The 22509-nt window shown below is 50.5% G+C and overlaps 1 protein-coding gene across 1 annotated transcript; it reads left to right on the forward strand.

The window, feature by feature from the left end:
* The first annotated feature begins 786 nt into the window (after positions 1–786).
* On the forward strand, positions 787–22375 carry PITX3 (paired like homeodomain 3). The gene is made up of 4 exons (XM_036386007.2): positions 787–836; positions 15195–15335; positions 19933–20138; positions 21154–22375. Exons 2-4 carry the CDS (start codon positions 15227–15229, stop codon positions 21715–21717), a joined length of 879 nt encoding a protein of 292 aa, XP_036241900.1. The 5' UTR covers positions 787–836; positions 15195–15226; the 3' UTR covers positions 21718–22375.
* The last annotated feature ends 134 nt before the right edge of the window (positions 22376–22509 follow it).

Consider the following 22509-nt stretch of genomic DNA (forward strand, 5'->3'; position numbering starts at 1 on the left):
GCTGCTCCATCGTGCAGCGGAACGGTTCCAACTGCTTCCAGCTGACTACGGACTTGGTTCCCCCAAAAAACCTCTGTCTGGCTGAGAGCTCGAACTGCAAAACCCGAACTGGCTCGCCGTGGCAGTACTGAGAGGAGCGGATGCTCAGCACGGGCTCCAGGGTGCGGGATGGCCAAGCACTGAACAAGGCAGGCAGTTTGCGCGGTGACAAGGGCAGTGTATCGGTGTGCACACACCGGGGCTGGCTTTGCGCGGTGACAATAGCAGTGTGTCAGTGTGCACGCTGAGCAGTGTGTCAGGAGCACCGTGCCCACGCACCGGGGCTGCCGGAGCGCGGAGCTCCGCGCCCGGGACGTGCCTCCGCGCCCTGCGCGGCGCGCGGGACGGGGCGGGGCCAGCGCGGGACGGCGCGGCCTGCCGCCCTCCTCGGCCAATCGGAGAGCAGGGGTGCCGCCGTATGTAAATGAGCCGCGATACGATTGGGCGGCGCGGGCGGGGGGCGGCGCTGGGGCGGACGGCGCTGGACGGGGCGGGCGGCGGCGGGCGCGCAGCTGGAATGGGGCGGGCGGGAGCGGGGCGCCGGGTGCAGCTGGCGGGGGGCGCCGGCCGCCCGCCATAAAGTGAATGGCCAGGGTGAATGGGAGGCAGTCGGCCGGCGCCCTCCGCCTCCGCCCTCCCCGTGAGCCGCGGGCCGGCAGCGACGCGCAGAGTGGCTGGGGAGCCGGGGGGATTTACTTTCTGACAGCGGCAGAGCAGTCCGGGGCGCGGGGCGGCGGTCAGCTTCGCTCCTCTCGCAGGATTAAGTCCGCTCAGCCGAACCCGCATCTGGAGCCACTGTAAGTGCCTTTCCGTCCCCGGCCTTCCGGGCGACCTTCTCCACTTCTTTCTCTCTGAGCCCCTTCATCCTAGCCCGGCCGGCCGTAACCTTTCCGATGCTGGCACAGGGTAAGAGCATCCCCGACGGGGTGGCTAGGCGTGCTGTGCTCGGCAGCACGGGGTCAGCCCCGGTTCAGCGCGAGATCGGCTTTCCGTCGCCTCCCGTGGGTCAAGGGGCGGCAACCAGGTGAGAGCGGGCTGATAGAGCCCTGCCCTGCCATCCAGAAGGGGTCCCGGAGCTGTGCGCGGCCGAACTGTCCCCTATCGCTGCCGGGAGCGCTGCCCGCCTGGCAGCGGGGCGCGGTGCTTCCCCTGCTCTGCCCTTGTAGGGCCCGGCAACCCCCTAATCGCCGCCGTCGGGGTGCCGCAGCACCGACCGTCCCCTCGGGGACGACGCGGGCCCCTCTCCGACAAGCGCTGCTGTAGTCTCTCGCCGTTGCTAAACTTAGTCATTTTCCACTGGGACGAGCGGGGCAGGGGGCTGTTTAAATTAGCCGGGATTCGCTGTAAATAACGGCGTTGCGGGCTGCGACTCAGCTGTCTGCAGGGTCCGGGGCAGAAAGGCGCAGGGAGCAGAGGCGGGGAGATGTGGCCGGGGAAAAGGAAGGCAGCCCGACGGCTTTTGGACAGTTGGATAAATGATATTTATGTAAGGGCTGGCTCCTGTTTACAGCAGAGTCGACCTCCCTGCAGCGCCGGGGAGAAGCGAGCCGGCCCCGGCGGACGGAGCGAATCCGCCCCGGGACGCCGCTGGCTGCGGCGCGCCGGCGGACGGGATTCCAGGGACCCGACCGGGAATAATAGACCTGGTCGGGCTGCGGGGAGGGAGTGCCGACCCCGCGGCAACTGTGCCGGGAGCATCGAGCCTCCCTGCCGGAGTGCGGCTGGCCGGCGCTGGGACGCTGCGGGCAGAACCGGCTGTCGGGCCTCCGGGCGCTTGCACGGGCTCTCCCGCTTCCCCGGCGCCGGGGGCACGGTGCAGAGCGGCGTCCCTCCGTCCCGTTGAGTGCCCGGGAAGGCCGGCCAACTGTAGCGGGCCCCTGGCGGAGCCCGGTACTGCCCGCTGCCCCGTCTATTCCGCGCTCAACGAGTGCGGCTCCGGGGGAAGAGCCAGCCCGCCAGTGCGGCACCCCCTTGTCCTTTCCCCCGACCTCCTCCTCGGAGCGGGAGTAAAGAACGGGTGCGTCCCGGCTGGCCGCGGCTCCGGCGGGGGAGGGCGACCGAGGCGGGGGCCGATGCTGGCGCTTCGCCGCAGCTGCTGGAGCGGGCTCAGGGAGGGGGGCGGCGGGCCCGGTGCCGCCGAGCAGGGCACACCTGTCGGCCGTTCACCCGGCGCCCCCGCGGCTGGACAGCTGAGGGGACGAGCGGGGAGGGGACTGGATTCCACCCCCGGCAGAGCCAGGACCCTGCAGAGGCGCTGACGGGGGTTGCCGCAGCCCCCACCCCTCTCCCCTCCCCGTCCCGCTGGGGTTAGGCAGCTCGGGGCAGCAGTCTCTTGGCCGGAGCTCCCGGGGCTCCGCACCCCTTCCCCGCCCGGCCCGCCGGGTTACCGGGTGTAGAGCTCGGCTCCGCACGGGAGCCGCAGAGGAACGCTGCTTCAGGACGCCGGTGCCCCGCAGAGCCTGGAGGTGAGCCCTCGGCCGCCGCACCCCTCTGATGCTTCGAGCTGGCAGTGCAGAAATCAAAACTTATCCCTCATGTCCTTCCCGTTCTTTCACCTGGGAGGGAAGCAGACTTCCAGCTCATGGGAGCATGACCCGTCCACTTTCTAAGTGGAGCCCAGTGCCGAAAGCAAAGAGAGAAATTTGGCGTCCCCCAGACAAACTTGTGGGTCTTCCACACATGGCTCGTGGCCTGGATGCTAGGGATGAAATGGCTCTCTCCCATCTGCAATTTCGGGAGATGCTAGAAGCAACTGCTAAGGAAGGTGTCTTTCAGAGACAGAGACTCAGAACAGACTCACCTCTGTTCCTGTCCCATCTTCCAAAGGACGACCTTTTCAGTGAGGGGATCAGTGTCTCCCTGGCTCCCTGCACCACATCCAAGCCCCTCAGCCTGCCGATGAGCTGAAGTGGATAGGTGTTTGTGCAGGCTTTTGTGAGGGACAAAAGGCTGCCTTCTGGCTCTGGAGGGAATGTCCAATCATGGTAGCTGCTTTCAGTTTTCACAAATGTCTGCTGAAGAGCAGAGTTTGATTTTAATTTTTTTTTAATTATTATTTTTCATTAGCAAATTGTCACACCATGCGCAGTACTCCTCATAAGGAACCTCACAGAGAGATGTCTTTCCATGCCAGCCTGGAGAGGGGTCTGGGCAAGGGCGGTGGTTTTCCTGCTGTTATTGTAGTTCCTGGATTTGCCTGACCTGCAGCCCAGATTCTGCCCATGTAAGCTCACCTATATTCCTGTCCAAGGCACTGGTTTAAAAACCAATATTAATCTTTGTCAGAGAAACTGTTGCAAGCCTCAATTAATATCTATTATGTTTCTATAAGGGCTTAATTCAGACAATTATTAGATCGGCAAATTGTGACTGGATTGCAAAAGTATTGGTTAATGTTCCCTATGGAGAGCTGGCAAAAAAACCCCTTGTATCTTCTCTCTGTCAGATGCTACCCAAAACCTTGAGATTGAGAGGTGAGGCTGACTTTGGAGACTGCCAAAAAGAAAAAGCCAGAAACCTGATCTAGGAGACCGCTCCAAAAGGAAGATGAGATGAGCAGGGGACATGAGGTCTGTCTCGTGACCTGGCACATGTGCCCTGGCCTTGGGGACAGGGGAGGTACCTGGGTCTGGGAACAAAGTCCCAGATGGGGAGAACTGCTGGTTTCAAGCTGTGTGCTTTGCATCAGGAAGGCAATGGGATGAGACTGTGGTGCCATGGAGGGAGGAGGGTCAGAAATAGGAGGCTGTGGTGTCTCTGAGCAGGCTCAGCTATTTATCTGGCTGTTTAAAAATGGGAGATTGCTATTTACTTAGGGCCTGATGGCAGAGGGGGCAAAGCTCCCCCTCTTGCTGTGGGCCACTGGGGCTGGTGGGTTTTAGGCTGTGCCAAGGCTGGGCATTTGCTATTGGCTGGGGAACAGTCTCTACCAGCTGGTATTAAAGTTCGTGCTGAGGCTGTTGGAAAAGCCTTCTATTGTCAACACCCGGCTGAAATAGGCTGGGGTTTCGGACGGCTGGAGAAGGAATATTTCTGAGGCCGGTCCGCCACACTTCCCTTCCTCTTCTTTGTGTGCTGCTCCCCCTCACCAGCACCCCTGCCCTCCTCCCGCCTCACCTCTGAATATTAATGCCTCTGGCAGATTGGATAATAATGTGACTGGGAATTGAATGAAGCTGGTTATTAGCTCTGGGCTTCCTTGGGGCATTTAAGGGAGTCCACAGGCTGATCCTGGAAGCTTGGCAGCACAAGGGACCGGGCCAGACTCAGTAAAGAGGGGGGGGTAACTTCTGTGGGAAAGGATTTGCTTGAATCCTCATCTCCCTCTGACCCCAGAAGAGGACAGGTGTGGCAGCCTAGCCAGAGCAATTCCTGTGGGATGGTTAGCAATAGATCTGTTGAGTTTCAGCAAAAAAAATTAAATATTAGAAATTTTTTTTTCAGGGAAGACCTAGGAGATCTAGCTGGGCAGAAGATAAGAAACATTTCTGTTACTAGGCTTTAAAAAGAGGTGTGGAGTGAGCAAGGGATGTCCCTCTCTTCTCTTCCCGTCAGTGTCAGAGTATTACCAAGCAGATTCAGGAAGAGAGCCAATCCTCTACCCATAAACAGGAAATTTACCACTGATTTGCAGGGTGTAAGTTCATCTTTGGAACACTCATTTCTGAAGAGCTGAACCTTATGATCTCTCTCCTCAGGAGACTCCTAGCTTTTCTATATGTAGGTCTCTGGATGCTTTAGCATGAAGGGAAATATCCCTGTTGAGCAGAGGAGAGCTCTGGCAGAATTTCCTGATCTGAGTCAGAAATACAGCCTCTGTCCCTTGACCCTCAATCTGATGCTCTTTGCTATCTCCTAAACCACAGCTCCACCAGAAAATAAACATTTACAGCCTTTTGAATAGTGCAAAAGAGAAGGGAAACCTGAGCTGGATTTGCAGAAACTGATATTAATTTTGTTCCTCTGATTTTTCAGCTATTCAAAATCTTCTGAGATGCATTAATGGGGCTGCAGTTACCAGGCATCTTAGCACATCCCCAGCTTGGAGGAGCTGGGTCCTGTGTGCACTAAATTAACCCCTAAAAATCACCATCGGAGATCACAGATCACTGTGATCGAGACACCTGTTTGTAAACCCCTATCAAACAAGTTCACAATTCCAAATCTGAGAGCCTAAGAAATACTTCTGTTGGGAGGATATAGCACATATGTCACTCTGAATCACACAGCGCTGATCCTATAGGTGATTCTTTTCAAATACCTACATTAAATTGCTACTTGGGAAGCTTCAATGGTGTGGTACAGGCTGGAATGCTCAGCACCTGCCGAGCTCTCTGCAAAAACTGAAAAAGTACAAAGATGGAATGAAACAAATGACTAGAAGTTCGCAGTTACTTCCACCTCTCTCTTTCCATTCCATCCCCTCAACCTTATTTAAAACAGAAGCAGCCTTCCCACCCCCCCCATTGCCTTTTCTCTCCTTTGCAATGCTGCCATTTATATGAATCTAATTTTCTTTTTTAAAAGCTGATTATAAATGACCATTGTGAAACATGAGGATTTAACGGTAAATCAAGTTGACCTGTCTGTGTGTGGACGTTTTTATTTACTCCTTTTTTTGAAAAGCAAATAAACATAGAATCCCTCCCACATAAAGCAGCTCCCCACTTAGATTTGAACACAGTTTAAAAGAAATCTCTTTTGTTTTAGCCATTTTTATTTCCTGTTTGTTTCTGAGCTTAGACTTGACAATGAAAACCACATGAAATTCCCTATTTGTTCCATCAGTTTTATTTTTGGTGCCACAATATCCCAACTTCCAGTTCTGTGAGTTAGGTTTGGGGTTTTTTTTTGTTTGCATTTATTTCAAGGCTGTTGTTTTAAAAAATAAATGCATGGAGGTTTTCTTCCAAAATAAAATAAATAGGACTTTTTAGAGGACTGGATGTACTAGGATAATTTAAAAAAAAAAAAAAGATTGTTAAGGTAAATTAATTGAGCTATAAAGGTCAGCCTCTGTATGAATCCATACCTAAGCAGAAAAAAATACCAAAGTGATGAAAAATATGGACTTTCTTATCCCATTTAAAAGGGTTTCACAGCTTACTTTGCGTTGGGTGGGTTTTAACAGCCTGAACTCAGATATGCCCGAGTCGCAGACCAGGGTGGGAGGCTGGAAAGCTATTCCCTGGCCCTGGAGCTGCAGCAGAGGCTGCTCTCAGGGTGACAGGGTCTGGGCAGGCATGGGCATTTTTGGCTGTACAGTCCCGTCCCCGGAGCAGGCTCATCCGCGGACGGGACGTGGTGTGACCGGCAGCAGCGTTGTGAGATGGCTCACATCCTTCTGCCCCATCCCTTTTCTCTCCGAGTCGCTTTGATGGGATCGCCCGAGGGCCAGACTGGCTGAGTAATTAGGGCTCTGCAGCTTCCTCTCCTACCCACCCAAACTGCCTACCTCCCAGGGCTCCGCATGGGATGCGGCCTCGAGCAGATGGAAAAACTGAGGATTTGGCGGGGGAAAGGGGGGGTGAGGGTTGGGGGGGGTGGAAGGAGGAGTAGGGGTGGAGGGAAAAAAAAAAAAAAGCAGACTTCATGTACAGTCCTTAGGCAGCACACTCCCACATTTCAGGATTCCCAAAGTGAAACCTCTTGGTTTTGCTTTAGCAGCAACTATTGGGCCCTGGATTTAGGGACGTGAGACATTTTGCCACGGCCTCGAGTGGGGCCTCTGGGCGAGAGGCTCGAGGAGAAGGGCTGCTAGCCCTCCCTGTTTACGCGCCCGCCCTTCCTCCTCCTCGGCCCCGAGACGCGCGGCGTTCGCGGCCGGTGCACGGCAGGGTAAGCCGGGTGGTCCGCGGGCCCGATCCCGCCGGCACAGGCCTCGTGCGAGGCACTGCGGGATCGGCCCCGGCAGTGTTTGCTAATTGTCTCCCTCGGCCCCTTCAAACAGTGTCTGGGTAAACAGGCTGACCTTCAGGGCATGTTGCAAGGTCCATAAAGATGGAGCGTGGAGAGGGAGCAAGCTCCAGCATCCCTCCCGGAGCCACCCTTCTCCTGCCCCAGCCCTACCAGCTGCAGTATCGCAAGGAAGAGGGGAGGGGTACTCTGAGCTGAGATCATCCACTTGTTCTACTCACGGCAGTCTTCATTCTACAAGGATCTTCTTGCCAGAGAGCTTTAAACAAAATTTAAATACAAATTACTTGGGGGTAAAAAAAAGAAAAATCATCAGGAAACTTTACAGCCAAGCACAGCAGATGTTGACTCCCTCCAGCACTGCCGGTTTGCCCTGAGACAACACATCCCTCAGAGCAAGCCAGCAGTTTCTGGGCTCTTGTTTCCTTAACCAATATAGCTGCTCATTGGCCATGGTGGTTGGTGGGGCCATCACAGAATTTCTGGCAGTTACCCCTTTTCCCTTTGCCACTCTGCAACCTGCTGAGCTCTGACAGGTCGTTTTAAAACAACGATCTAGTACCACCCCTCCCCCCAAAAAAGCTTATTTCTAGCTGCTGGTTTTGCTGAGTTCTGTCATAGAACAAATGTTTATGATCAAGTTGAAGTTCTCCAGAAAGGATTTCCAGAAGTGGTGATGGATGGCAGACACTGGCAGCCCTACAGTGCATGGAGGTCAGACAGCCATTGTGGTGTGACACGCTGGTGGCAGGGCATCCATCCCAACCTTCAACCCCCTGCATTACCCACTTGATGACGAACTTTCTTGAGCGTGTTTACTAATTGTGAGAATCATTTACATCTTCGATAACATCTGATTTAGCCACTGCCCTTCATCTGCATACAAATCTCCTAACAGCAGCTGGAGCCACAGAGCTATCTGGGCCTCCCTAAAATGAGCCAACTTTACAGCCACAGAGATACAGAAATGACCCAGCCCCGCTTCTGCAAGCACAGCCCCCGTAGGAATCAGGCCAGTTTCCCTTGACTGCCAGAATAATTAGTAAATTTATACAATTGCCCAACTAAATACAGCAACACATACCAATCTGCTGATGCCAGGCCCTGGTGGCCTTTGCTGCTGCATGAGCAGCGTGTGTTCAGCTGAGCTGCAGACAGGCTGCCTGCCCCTCTTGTTCCTGCCCAGGATCCTGGCTTGCAACTGTCTCCTCTTGCTCCTGGCTCCACAAGAGCAGATCCTGATCCCTTGTTCACTGTGCCTGTGCAGCTATTTCTCTCCTGCAGATGCAGGCGGATCCCTCAGTAGTGGCACGAGTTGCTTTGCAGCCAGCTTGACAGGGCTGCAGGAGTGGGCAAGGACAGGTGGGGATGAACAGAGTGAGTATGTTCCAGCCAGGCCAGTGCTGGCACTCCACTTTAGCAGATCCTTTATATCAGTTGCAAGATTTTCCCAGGCAGAATTTCTTACTGAAATCAGCCTTTTTTTCTCCCTTCCCCAAAACAAAGGGATTAATTTCCCTAAAGGACTTTTCTTCTCCTATAACTGCAGACCTTGCTCTCACTCCTAGCACTCCTGCATGGTGGATCCACACCATGCCAGCAACTTCTTGCAAGTGAAAATTGTTTGGGCAAAACTGAGTTTTTGCTGATTTATTTTGTTCCAGATGCGTAACAAACAAAGTAAGCCATGACAAAGCGTAGCCTTATTAATATAAGTGCACAGTCTGTCAGAATGAAAATCCCAGTCCTGGTCGATAGATCCAAGGTGCCAAACACCCCACTGAGGCATAGCGTCCAAGGGACACTGGAAACAGGGCTGGACACAGTGAGACCTGAAGCACAATGCTCACAAGAATGCAAGAACTATGAATGTTTAGTTTAGAGGGAAAAAAAACCAACATTGCAGAAAGTCTGGCAGGGCTTTTCTTTTGTGCTAAGATTAGCAATTTGTTTCCAAATTTTGTGTGCCATTTCAGAAACCATCCAGGTATGCTAAGGGTAGCACTGAGGTCTAAAGATTTTAGACCTTTACTTTACCTTTCTTTACTATAGTAAAGAACTTGCTTTGAGCCAAGCCCAGGCACATTACCCTGCCTCTGCAGAAGCCAATGCTTCAGCTTGGCAGGGCCTGTAGCAGTCTGGGGGATTGCAGATACACCTGTTGTGGGGAACGATGCACTGTGTGTGGGGCATGGTGACATCAGGGCGCTTCCACAGCACAGGGGCACAGTGCAGCCCATCAAATAAGCGAACAGGACACATTCCATTGTGGGCTTTTTTTGCTGTGGACATGGGTATGGAGCTGTCAATCCTTGGGACATTTCCATTGTGATAATCCTCTGGAATACAGGCAGTTTATTAACCCTCTACCACCCAGAGCAGAGGTTTCAGCCTCATCCTCCTCTGCAGCTGGAGGTTCATGTCAATATGAGGGAAGCAAGTGGTCTGATCCCATCTTGCAGGCTGCTCCGGTCCCCAGGAAATGCATTAGGCAGTGTCCAGCATGGTTGGGCATTTCCCTAGCACCTCTTGTCTGAGGATCTGAAAGCACTTAAAAGAATTTTGCTTCATTACCTCCACCAGCTCAGATATGCTCATTTATGTGATTTCTGAGATGAAGGATACAACCCCAGAACAGTCAAATAGTTTTACCTTACATCATAAGACAAGTCAGTGGCAACACCTTACCTTCTCACTCTCTTCCCACCTCACATTATTGGGAACTTCTCCTTAGAGCCATGCACAAACAGAGAAATAACCTGGACCCCCTCGTCAGAGAGCTGCCAGCTCTCAGGTCCTTGCTGCCAGCTGTGGCCAGGAAGCCTGGCAGCAAGAGCCTGGGCTACTGCAGTTCCATGGCACCATGCACACCTCTCAGTGCTCTGTGGCCCAATCCATGTGTGGGGCAGTGCCAGACAACTTGCTCTGACAACAAAGCCACTAAGTGCCTCAGGGAGCTTTGGCAATTCCTACTGATGAGAGAAATAAAACCCCTACACCATGTTCTTCAAAGCAGCACACACCACTGCCAAGCCACCCCTCAGGAGCTCAGGGGTTAGTGCCCAGCTCTAGGGACTAAAACGAGAAATAAAGTTTATTATAACCTGTGACTCAGCCCTTGCTGGAGGTCAATGATCCACTTGTGAGTGTGCACCCGAAACCACTGCTCAGGCAGCCTGAGGCTGTGTACAGCCTGATGTTTTTGGAGGCAGGCAGCTTGCTCTCCTGTCCCATAATGGCCCTGCACTCCGGGTCACCACTTGGCTGCTGCTGTTTATCTTCCAGTGATTAATGGTTGCTCTTGGTTCCTGCTGCAATTCCATTAAGATTAGAGATTTAAAGCTACACTGAGATGTTTAGCAGTGGGTGACCTTGGTCTCCCCATAGTTATATTTCTATAGTCTCAAGGAAACAAATATTAACTCATTTTGCACCCCATCCTTCTTGCTTTCTAGCAGTGGGGAAAGCCCCTCACAGGCAGCACTTGTGTTGGTCAGCAAAGAGAATCTGACTCTTGGTTGCTGCACAATTCATGTGCTGTGCTCATGTGGTACTTTTAATTGCAGCCCACAGGCACTCTGATAGCACCATTGCCTGAACAAACACATGTATGCAGAGAACAAAATGCTCTTCCTCAAGAGAACAGGCACACTCTCAATCACTTCCTCTTTGACAAGGAGTAGAGGGACAGGCAGGGCGTGTTCTACCTTGGCTCAGCCCCTCACAAGGACCAAAGTACAGAGGCAGATCATCTTCCTGAAAATGCACATTTAAATAGAAGCCCAAATGTTTGTCTCTCCTAAAAGTAAGCCAGCACAGAGGGAACATGAGCATGGGAGGAGTGAAGCAATCAGCAGTAGTTTGACTTCTGCGATTGATGGAGCAGGAAGAGACAGCTCTGACCCTAAGAATCTAGTGTAACATCATATCTTCACCTCAGGGGATGCAAGAATGAAAGGGGACTTCCCCCCAAATGATTGCAGAGCACCTTTCAGCCTGAGGGGTAACCCTGAACTCTTTGTGGAGATCAGCAATTCCAAGCAGAAGATTCAGCTACTCTGGCCCTGGCTGGAGGCAGGAAACTCACAGATCCACAGGGCTGTGCTGATCTGCTTGAGAGAGGCCAGCTTAGGGCTTCCTTCATATCCTTGGGTCATCAGTGGTCATTGTGCTGCTATCTTGCAACCTGAAGCATCAGGTCCTTGCTAAAGCACCCCTGCATGCCCATGGGAAGTCAAATAACATCAAAACAATGCAAGAGACAGCTTTTCACCTCCAGATCAACTTGCCAAAAGCAGGTCCAACAGGAAGCCTGCAGGCAATGCAGAGAGTTGAGCAGCACACACTAGTCAGTCTCTGGCAGCTCTCAATGGGCAAGACCCATATCACAAAAGTCACTCCTATAATTAACCTTACTTTGCTTGAAGTCAGACTCTATGTTTCCTTCCCAGCCCTTCAAAGAAAAAAACACCCAAGCAAAATCCTCTTTGCTCCCAGGTGATGGAGCAGTGTGTTACAGAGAACCAGGAGACGGCTCACAGGGACCCTTGTTCCCGTTTTCAGGTAAACAAGGTTGCCCTCCTCACAAAGGAGTGTCCTCCTCCTACTGCCTAAATGTCCCTGGCTTGAGCAGTTGGGAGCTGACACAGAAACAGAAAGGGGGTACATTTGAAAAGAGAAAAGGCCTAGAGCCAGGATTGCTCTTCCCCTGCCCTCCACCATGCCCATGGAGAAGGGATGGCAATTCCCTGTCTGGCTGGAGGGTCTTGTACAGGTGGCCCCAGCATGTTCACATGGGCAGTGACTGGAAGAAGAGATGTGTTTGTTACAGGTTTGGGAGCCTTTATCTCAGGGGCAATAACACATCAATGGAAGGAGTTACTGGTGCTGGAGCAGACTGGGAGCCATGACTAGTTTTACAAAACTGAAGCCTCTGAGAAGCCTGGCTGCATGTTGCTAGTACAGAGCTGTCACTAAAGAAACTGTTCTTTTATGTCAAAAGAAAGTGTGATGAAGAGTCAGATGAAGATGGTAAATTTGATTTTATTTAAAAATACTTTTGAATTGCCAATTTCATTCCTTGAGACTGGGCAAACAACTTAGTAGAAATGCCATGAAGGTTTATCGTTGACTTTTTAAATATCTCTGCCTACAGCAAGATCTACCCAATGTGGATGAAAGCATCTTTTTTTAAATCCAAAAGGGCTGTATAATCTAGAAGAATACCTTACAGTCTTTTGTGTCAGTTGGCATGGGGTTGCCTTTGGGTAAATACATTGGTACAGACCTCACGTGCTGTTACCATTGCAGACTTTTCCTGCTTTTATAATCATGCTGAGTAGATCCCTCTCTCCTCTTGCTTTTGCTTCTCCATGACCTGCTCAGAGCAAATTGAGAAGGCATTCCTTGATGTCACCACGTATGGCACATGCAGTAGTTTATGCAATTACATGTATACATACATCATCTTCTCTCTGAAATCCTCCTGCTTTCAAATTCAGTTCACAAAGCAAACTTGTGCTCAGCCACAAGTCCCAGTACTGGCCACCCTTCATAACCAGTTTTAATCTAAGTGCCCACTGTATCTCGGAGGCAGGCTAAGCATGCTATGTTGTGTCCAGCAGCTTGGATGAACTTTGCAACCACTGCATTGGTGCAGCCCAGGATGGGGCATAAATTTTCAATACTAGGACTAGGTTCTCCTGAACCTTGTGCCTTGTGTTGTCACTTAAACCTGTGGGACCTTGTCTCTGTAAGATACTCCTCCCTGGTCTTCTTGTCTTCATTCTAGTTTGTACAGATGAAAGCCATGCAAGATGTGGAAAAAAGAGCAAACAGGAGCCTGCACAGGAGGACACTGTCCTTGAGTTACAGCAAGGCAAGGATCTGAATTCCTCCTTAAATCGTCCAGTACAGTGTCAAGCTCTAGAAGAGAGGAAATTGTGCTTGACAGATGCAATCATATGCAAATGGCTATAGAAGAGGGGAAATTATCATCTACAAACATTGGGCAGAAATTCCATCTGCTGCAGACTCAAGAAGGGCTCTTAATAAATTCTGAGACAGCAAAGTGACACACATCTTAATCAAGACTTAATCCGTGGAATTAATTCACTGCGCGTTTCTGCATAATTCTGAGAGTAATGCTAAAAGCCATGGCAATATCAGCAGCAGATGGACTCCCCTACTCCATGCAAAGGTATTAAAGAAAACACAGCCCCTGTCACATCACTTCATGTATGTACACACTGCAGAATGCAACAGGGCTGTGCCTGGCTGCTGGCAGGAGCTTAACACAGCCAGCAGACATCAAAGGTCAGGCTTGCCATGAAGTGGAAATGGAAACCAGCCTCATGGCAAAGCCAGAGTCCTGCCACTTCTCTCCCACAGGAGACGAGAAGCCCAGAGCAAGGCAAAGGTCTGGGAAACCAGAACCAGGTCCTGGTTTGTTATGTGCTCCTTCCAGAGAGCACTGACTGAGGTTGGTGTTGAGACTGACCCACCAGTACCTGGGAGAGGCGGCGGACCTCTCAGGCAGTGAATGGAGGTCAAGCCAAGTGAAGAGCAAGGAAAACTGCCGGGGTTTTGTGAGCGAGATCTGCTGCAGAAGCCAGCCAGATAACCATTAGAAATGGCTCCTTTCTCTCTCATAGCAGCCTGGAAAGTACGCTGCAGATATGGGATTCAGCCCTGGGCCCTGGCAGCAGCCTTGTGCAAATTGACTAAAGGAGGCTTTAGACAGCTCTGAAAATACATTCTTAGTCACTGTCATCCACGTCCAAATGAGGTGCAACAGCTATGTGATTAATCTCTTGTTTACATGTCTAAAAACTAACACAGTCCAGACTGTCTTCAGCACGTTCCCTCCCTGACACACATGGATTTGAGGGGCTGGGCAATCCTTCACCACCCAGGAACTCTTTAAAACTGATCTCCACCTAAAGTTTGAAAGTTCCAAACCCCTGGTCCAAACTTCCCTAAACCCAGGGGTCCCAGATCCTGGCACAATGTATCAGTTGTTGTGTCCTAGAGAAAAAGGATCCCTAGCTGGAAGGTGAGGTATCAGCTGGGAGTGGCTAAAGTTTCAGAAGCTGCTGTGGCCCCCTCAAATCGATACAGCCTTCATAAACTGTGCACTGGTGGCAGTGAAACATCCTGTGTTTTGCTGGGTCATGATCCAAAATTCAGTTAGGGGCTAACAGAGGGCCAACTCACCTCTCCAAGGAGAGGTAGCCAGGCTTGGAACACTTACTGCCTCATGCCTGCCTCTTCATGAGCATCCAGTGTGGTCCAGAATAAGTGGTGCTCTCAGCTGAGCTCCTTTAGGAAATACAGGTGGAGGGTGCAGGGTCCATAAGGAAGTGAATGATGAAAAGAATTGATCTTGGCACAGAGAGGTGTGGAAAGAGGTGGCAGAAGAGTCACAGTGGTTCCTGCAGTTGTAGGGAGCAGCACTGACAACTTCCCAGTTGGGATGCTTTCAGCCAGGGAAGAAGGCCCACCAGCACAGGCCAGTCTCTTGAGGAGACATGGGAAGCCTCCAGTCAGGATGATCTCAGGCTGGAAGCAAGCTCCTGCTACAGCCAGGACCACTCATTCCCAGGCCCCTAAGCGTGTGAAATGTGATTCCCATGTTAATTCAGGTTTCAGAGATCCTTATGTATCCCAAAGGAGTCCGCTTGCACTGCCTGGATCTCTGCTTGTAGAAATGGCTCTGCAGGCTGATGTGCCTTCCTATCAGTGCCAGGCACAAGAATGGTTTTCTTTTGGGATGTGTGCATGTAGTGCTCTCTGAACAGCTTTACTTAGGCTTGGCCAGCTTGTGGAGAAACAAGGGAGAAAGAGGAGGGAAGCTGGGCAGGGAGGATGGGAGCGGTGGGATGACTGGGGAAGGTGCTAACAGCCCTTGGCTGGCCCAGAACCACTTCCTAAGATCTCCATTACACAGCATGCTCCCGGCGTTGCTATTTCAGTCTGAATGTCACCTATAAATTGGAGGCTCTTTCTCTGAAGGCTGCAAATAGAAGTGTCACTAGATAATCTTTGATTGATAGGGAGGCTCAGCTGAAAGCCCAGTATGTCCATTTTCCAGCCAAGAAACTCAAAGGTGTCCAAGGATCACACAGTGATCCTTTCCTTTTCCTAGACCTTTCCTCAAGGCAAGTCCCTGCTGGAGGTGGTGAGGAGAGGTCACACACACAATTGATCTCTCTGATCACCCTGTGACTACTATTTTTCAGATTCCTCCTTCTCCACCACCCATCCCTGCCCCATGGATTTCAACCTGCTGGCAGACACGGAGGCTCGCAGCCCAGCCTTGTCTCTCTCAGACTCTGGAACTCCTCAACATGAGCACAGCTGCAAAGGGCAGGACCACAGTGGTGAGTGCAAGGCCCAAGATACAAGAAAAACCCTGACTCATCCTTGCTCATGGATCTGGGTGGCCAGTGGCTTGCAGTGCTCCTAGAGGCACAGCTTCCCTTTGTACTGGGAGCCAGAAAAATGCCATAGCAGCATGGCGGTGCCAACAAGCAGAGGAAAGGCATAAGGGTCCATATTGCAATGACAGCTGTTGGGAGGCTGAGAACATCATCCCAGTGGTGGGGTCATGTGGCCCTAGCTGTAGGAAGCTGCTGCTCACAAGGGCACAGCCCATGGCAGGCCAGAGCCAGGCAAGTCAGGTCACAGCCCAATCAAGATTTTATTGTATTTGGCTAAACAGGATCCAAGGTGCAGAAGTCTACACCTAATTTTAAACTGTTCTTTTTTTTTTTAACCTCTGTTTAAATTATTTGGGTTTAAACATTCCATGGAAAAGGTAAGCCTTAGGCTCAACTTTCCAGGTTCATGCATTAAGATGAAAAGGAAGCACTGTCTTGCTCCTGCTTTAACTGAAAAAGTCTCCTCACCTGTGCCTCGCTGCTCTCCCACAGAGGTGCCTCTGACCATTCCCAAAGGCTGAACCAACCCCAAGCCTGCTGAATTCTTTATCAGGCTCTGAATAAGGAACATCACCATCCACACCTGTTCAGAAATCAGCTACCAAATGCTATGGTTTCCTCTGGATTTTACATCTGTCCGATTACCACTCCATCCCTTGTTATTCGGGATCTGTCAGGATGCAAAGCTGTTTCTGCCAGTGCCAGCAGGAGGGAGTGAGGACCGGGGACAGCCCGCTGCTCGCCGTGTAAAGCCTCCAGGCTCACCCGCATGCAAAAGCTAATAAGGATAATGATGCAGATTAAAATTCCCCAGAGAAAGTATCATGAAGGGAGTTACACTGGGATAACTAGAGTCAGAGAATCTGCCCGACAAATTCCCCACTGCACACGTACCTTAGTTGGGCACATCCCCAAGCTCAGTGGCTCCTCGTCAGCTGCTTTGGATGCATGGCAGTGTCTCCATTCAAGTGGCCTTCCCTATTGAGCCCACCCTGGCATGCTGTAGAAGTGCCAATTTAGGCACTGACTTTTCTTTCCATTAGGCATGAGCAGCTAATTCCAGCTATGGCCACAGTCGTTTCACCGAGTGGGCGAACATGTACAGGATATATTCCATGACCTATTTTGGGGTGACAATAAGTGTTGGATGCCTGGCTACATCACTCCCCACTGTCTTAAGCAGTCTAGAAATAAAATGGTTCTGGGAGGTGACTTGCCAGCATTACCTGTGTGCAGCTTGTGCCTTTGCAGCAGAGGCTGATGGCAGCCATGCATCAGCAGTGTCAGGCAGAATAGAGCTGGCTACCAAGGTCTGCCTGGAACAGGGGCAGAGCTGCACTTCTGACACTTCGTGACTCCCCTCAAGGGAGCTGCCTCCCTATTTTTCCTGGGCCCTACTTCATTCATCCACACAAGAGATCTTGAGGAAGTGAACACAAACCTTGCTTGTCTAGGCTCAGCATTCAGGGATCTCAAATGTCCTCCAGTTGTATGGCATGGTTAGTGACACCCCCTTCTGTTAGGTTTCATCAGGCAGCACAGGTCAGGGGGGAGCAAGGATGAAGAGTGAGGGAGGTAGAGAACTGCCCCACATCTCCCCATATTGTGCTCCTCAGCATGGATTCAAGGCACCCACATCCTTTCTCTGGGCTCATTTCTTTCCCTGTATTGCCACAGTTTCAGTCCTCACTGCAATCTGTCAAAACTCTGCACCTTTTACAGAGGACACTTATTCCCTGCTTATAGAAGAAGCAGAAGAGATAACAGACAGAAAGAAACACAGCTAGCAGGTATGGAAACAAAGAGAACACCAAGTTGAACTGCAGAGATTTTTCAAGGCTCACAGTTGGGATTCCTACTTCTCCTCAGACTTAAGATTTATGGAAAGTAGGTATACCAGAGGGTGTTGAGAAGACAAATACCAAACAAGATACACTGTGATCTCTTTCACCCAGATGTAGCCCATACACCAGTGGTACCTTCATTCCATTTTCTTTCCCTCTTGGTATAATTTCTTCCTAAGTGAAGAAGGGCAGTCCTGGGCAGGAGCTCCCGATAAGGTCACAGCCTCCTACTTCACAGCAACCCCTTCAGAAATGAATATTTGTCAGGGACTTTGGTGAGAACACATCCCCTGTATGCATCAGGCTCCAATTAACCCAGGCTCAGCAGATGAACAAACAAACCAAATGTTGCTTGTTCATCTGTATTGAGCCATTCCTAATAACTAGCTCAGATGGGTGGCATCACTCCCTGTTCAATCTCCTTTGGAGATAAATAGTGCAGGAATCTGCACTAAACCAGCATCCAATACTGGTTTAGAGCACTGAGCTAGAGAAATCAGATTAATCTTCTTGGCAAGAGCCACTAAAAAAAATCCACATTAAGAGCATGCTTCCAAGAGTTCTGCTGAATATGGGATCCACAAACAAAGATGCTCATGAAAATTAGAAGAGTACCACAAGGCCACAACCAGGCTCTTTCATTCCACTTTTCAATTCCTATGGCTTTGTTTCAAGAGTGAGTTGGGAAAGTTCTTGTACAGGTACACCCTGGATGGAAACACAAACTGACCCTGATGCTGAGAACAGGACATAGCACCTTCCTGCTCAGAAGAACCAACTTATAACCTGCTGCTGTAAGCAATGGCCATCTCACTGTCCTTGCATTCACATTCCTGCTGATGGATAGCATCAGATGTGCTACAGAAGCAGAGGTGGCTGGTGGGGAGCAAGCCACTGACCACACCCAGGGTTTCCTCCCTGGAGAGCGAGCACTTCTCCTGGAAATGTTCTCTGCAATTCCATCATTGCTCCCTTTGAAGAAAGGCAAGTACCAGGAGAGCTTTCCAGAAAATATTTCTGAATTAACAGACTGTCATAGGAAGAGGGTAGTGGCACCAGGTTCCTGAGACAGGAGCATCTTCCAGGTCTGGGGCCCGCTGAAGCACCTACTCTTGGCACAGAACTGTCCTGCAGCAGTCTCTGTGGGGCCTCAGGTTCTTTTAGGCCTCTCACATGCCCTATAAAAACTAAATGGAAAAGACAGAGCCTATTATTCCAGAGCACATCCATTTGGAATGGATGGAATCCCTTTTTTCACTGACTCAACTGTATTCCAGGCTGCTGTCTCCTTGTCTCCCTACTCATTAAGGGGCTGTACCAGACACCTTCACACTGAGATTTTTCTGGACTTTGAAGCCTTTTGAACTAGCTTCTACTCAGAGAACTGCAACCAAACAAAAATTTCAATTTTAGCAGAGTGATGCCAGGATTTTTTTAAAGGTTCTTCTTCTAAGTGGAACAGTTTGGGAGCTATTTGCAAAAATTTCTATTTAGCTTAGTGGACTATTTCCCATTGTAAAAGAACACTTTTTCTCCTTGCTGAAGACCTGATTTTCATTTGGAAATGCTTCACCCAGCTTCTAGATCAGAAGAAGGAGTTGAACATCAGAAATTATTTATTTTCATTTGAATAATTTTCCTCTATGGTGACTTGTCTTGATTCCCAGCAGAATTAAACACAAGCAATAGCTTTCTTCCATCATAAAAGAAAGTGCCACATTTGAGCAGTTGGGCATTCTATGGAGGACAACTAAAGGGGAGATATTTATATTTGCATTCTGCCCCTATTTGCATTTTGCCTGCTTGTATTTGCACAGCCCCCAAAAAGAGCTGTGGCACAAGGAAGCAGCTGGCTGCCCACCTCCACCCACAGCAGCCAAAAGCTCAGCATGTAGACATGGACTTGATGCCCAGAAGGAGGCTGAGCTGTACATTTCAGTGAGATATCAGTGTGAACACTGGAGAGTTTTGAGACTTTAATGGGCAGTGAAACAAAAGACACTGCCTCCAGGAGAGGGATATGTGGATCAGGAGGAGGGCAGGGGCAGAAAGAGAGGGAGATGCTGGAGTACTTCATGGTAAGGTCTAAGAGAGGCCTTTCCGTATTCTTAAAAATCAAAACATATGCAGCTAAGTAAGAATGTAAAGGAGCAAGAAGGGGAATGAAAATTTGTGCTCCTCAGGTTTAATTAATTGAAGAGCCTCAGCTTGCTATCAATTTGCAATTTGCCTTTTCCCATCCCTTGTCCATGAGGGATATGACTGGATCTTTTGCTGTGTCCTAAGTGTCAATTCCTGTTCCGTTTTTCTAAAGGACACCTTAGGCATAGAGTTTTAAGCAGAGCAAGAACCTTCTGATCTGGATAAACTCTGCCACTATCTCCCATGTGAACTGTAAATGAAACCCAAATATTGGAAGTTTGGAAAATCTAAATCTGGTCACTTGGAAGCTAACATCTGTTATGGCAGTTAAACAAAGGCAAGCTGTGCTACATGAGAGGGGCATTGGTTTTGGTGCTGGGTGGATGCCTGCTTGCAAGGACAAGGGAGGGAGATGGGACCACTCCTGGTGGCTGCAGTGGAAGGGGACCTCACTGAGCATGCACTGGTTGCCCCAAGAATAGGCTCCCCAAGTGCATCCAAGCCCTCAAGTCAACTCAGGGGATCTCCCCGTCTTTCTGTTTCTCACACAGACACTGAGAAGTCCCAGCAGAACCAGACGGATGACTCCAACCCTGAAGATGGCTCGCTCAAAAAGAAGCAGCGGAGGCAGAGGACGCACTTCACCAGCCAGCAGCTGCAAGAGCTGGAAGCCACTTTCCAGAGAAACCGTTATCCAGACATGAGCACCAGGGAGGAGATTGCAGTCTGGACCAACTTGACAGAGGCACGAGTCCGGGTAGGACTGCAGCCTTTCCACCTTCCTGGGCCTGAGCTTGTGGGGAAGAAGCCTGCTGTGATACATGACCAAGGTGTCCCCAAACCAAGCAAGGAATTAGGAGCACTGGAAAATTTCCCTGTCTTGGAAACACCTCACTAGGGTCTGCCCTTGAGATTTGACACATCTTGCCACACACAAACCCTATGCTGGTGATGCCTTCTCCATCCAGGGCCACCTTGCAATTATACAGGTAGATTCAAAGCCCAGGCTCTGCCCTACAGAGCCCTACCAGCTGGCTACCTCGACCCAGCAGACCCTTTCCTTGCAGTACCATCACTTCCCAGCCTTACCCTTGCTGGAGGGCACTCTTTTGGGTTCCCAAATCAATGTGCAGTCACAGGCATGATGTGGCAGGGCTCCAGCTGGAGTGAGAGCTTCTCTCTGCTACTAGAAATGAGTTAGCAGCATCATGAATAGCCTTCCAGCAGCTTCCATGCTCTAGGAAGTTATATTGTTTGAGCCCCTCTAACACTAACAGATTTTCCTTTTAGAAGACAGGCCTATAACATCCCACTCCAAGCCAGTCCTGAGGCAAAGTCAAAAGAAGATAAGTTATTTCCTTTGTTCAGCAGTTTTCAAGCCACATCCCTCAAATACTTTGCTCCCAAGTCAAACAATCCCAATCCCTCCTCCTACCCGTGGTCTCTTGGAAATACAGCAAGTGTTTTCCTCTTTTTTCTGTATAAAGGGCTTCTGTTTGTTGATTGAGGTGGGTCATTCTGTGTGCTGTGAAATGGCAGTTGTTTGGGTTTCTGTTGGTTGACTGAGGACCACCTGGTGATTCCTGCTGGGAGATGACCCTGAAGCCCAGACATCTTGCTGCAGCTCTTTCCTGATGCTCAGCCTCCCATCTCCTTGGGAGCATCGCCAGCTCTTCAACAGCTCTTGTCTTGCAGGGCAAAGAAACCAGGGCAAGGCCCCTTTCAAGGCCAGCCAGAGCAATTCCCATGCCCTCCCCCTCTCTCTCTTGCAGGTCTGGTTCAAAAACCGCAGAGCTAAGTGGAGGAAACGAGAGAGGAACCAACAGGCCGAATTGTGCAAGAACAGCTTTGGAGCCCAGTTCAATGGACTGATGCAGCCTTACGATGACATGTATTCCAGCTATTCCTACAACAACTGGGCCACCAAGGGGCTTGCCAGCAGTCCGCTCTCGGCCAAGAGCTTTCCATTCTTCAACTCCATGAACGTCAGTCCCCTCTCCTCCCAGCCCATGTTCTCCCCACCCAGCTCCATCACCTCAATGACCATGCCTTCATCCATGGTCCCTACTGCTGTGACCGGGGTACCGGCCCCAAGCCTCAACAACCTGGGAAACATCAATAATCTGAACAGCCCGAGCCTCAACTCCGCTGTCTCCTCCAGTGCCTGTCCTTACGCCTCCACAGCCAGCCCCTACATGTACAGGGACACGTGCAACTCCAGCCTGGCCAGCCTGCGGCTGAAGGCCAAGCAGCACGCCAACTTCACCTACCCAGCGGTGCAGACTGCAGCCTCCAACCTGAGCCCTTGCCAGTACGCCGTGGACAGGCCCGTATGAAGGGCTGCCCTCTGCCAACCAGGGACTTGACCTTAGCCTGACAAAAGGAGACCTTTAGCCCTACAACAGCGTACGTCCTGCAGAGAGTGAGAGTGAACATGACAGCATAAGAGGGAGACAGGGAGAGAAAGAGAGAAAAGAATGAGCAGGCAGACGAACCTTTATGAAGATTTGTCTATTGTATGGTGAATTTTGACTGTCTTTCCCCTTCAAAACCCCTTCCCTTCTTGCCCACCAAACCTTCTCCTCCATGGTAAAATAAACCAAAAGAGTCTACTGGAAGCCCCATGGAGAAATAGGAGCCCCAACATGCAGGGTGCCTGACCCATGGGAAGCACAACCAAGTATTTTTCAATCTGCCCCTCCAAGCCCCACAGGGGTAAGCCCCCCAAATTCCTGGGATAGCACAGGCAGCCTCACACCGCCCCTGCAGGAAATAGCCAGAGACAGGACAGCTTGAGGGGGGTTGCCAGTTGGTGCTTGGCTAAACCATATTCTCTGCACACATGCAAGATTTCAATGAAAGATATCTTGCCCATTTATTTATCATACAGCCAGTAAGGAAGCCTTGTCTCAGTCAATTATCATCTCTTTATAATGCATATATACACATGGCCCTTCAGACTTGAAACCTTCAGGAGCTGGGGGTTGTAAGAATATAAAATATGTGTGTATATATATATCTATCTTATATATATATATATATATATACAAATAGAAACATTAAAATATGCTTTCTTGTTTTGGATGTGAAATAATCTACAAAGTAGACCTTAAAACCAAAAACTCTGT

The sequence above is a fragment of the Molothrus ater genome, chromosome 8 (genome assembly GCF_012460135.2).
Source record: "Molothrus ater isolate BHLD 08-10-18 breed brown headed cowbird chromosome 8, BPBGC_Mater_1.1, whole genome shotgun sequence".
NCBI lineage: Eukaryota > Metazoa > Chordata > Aves > Passeriformes > Icteridae > Molothrus > Molothrus ater.

Excerpts from the sequence above, each read along its gene's own strand:
- PITX3 (XM_036386007.2), top strand. The coding sequence starts at position 15,227 with ATGGATTTCAACCTGCTGGCAGACACGGAGGCTCGCAGCCCAGCCTTG. Across the intron at positions 15,336-19,932 it reads CAAAGGGCAGGACCACAGTG|ACACTGAGAAGTCCCAGCAG; the intron begins GTGAGTGCAAGG and ends TTTCTCACACAG. Across the intron at positions 20,139-21,153 it reads TGACAGAGGCACGAGTCCGG|GTCTGGTTCAAAAACCGCAG; the intron begins GTAGGACTGCAG and ends TCTCTCTTGCAG.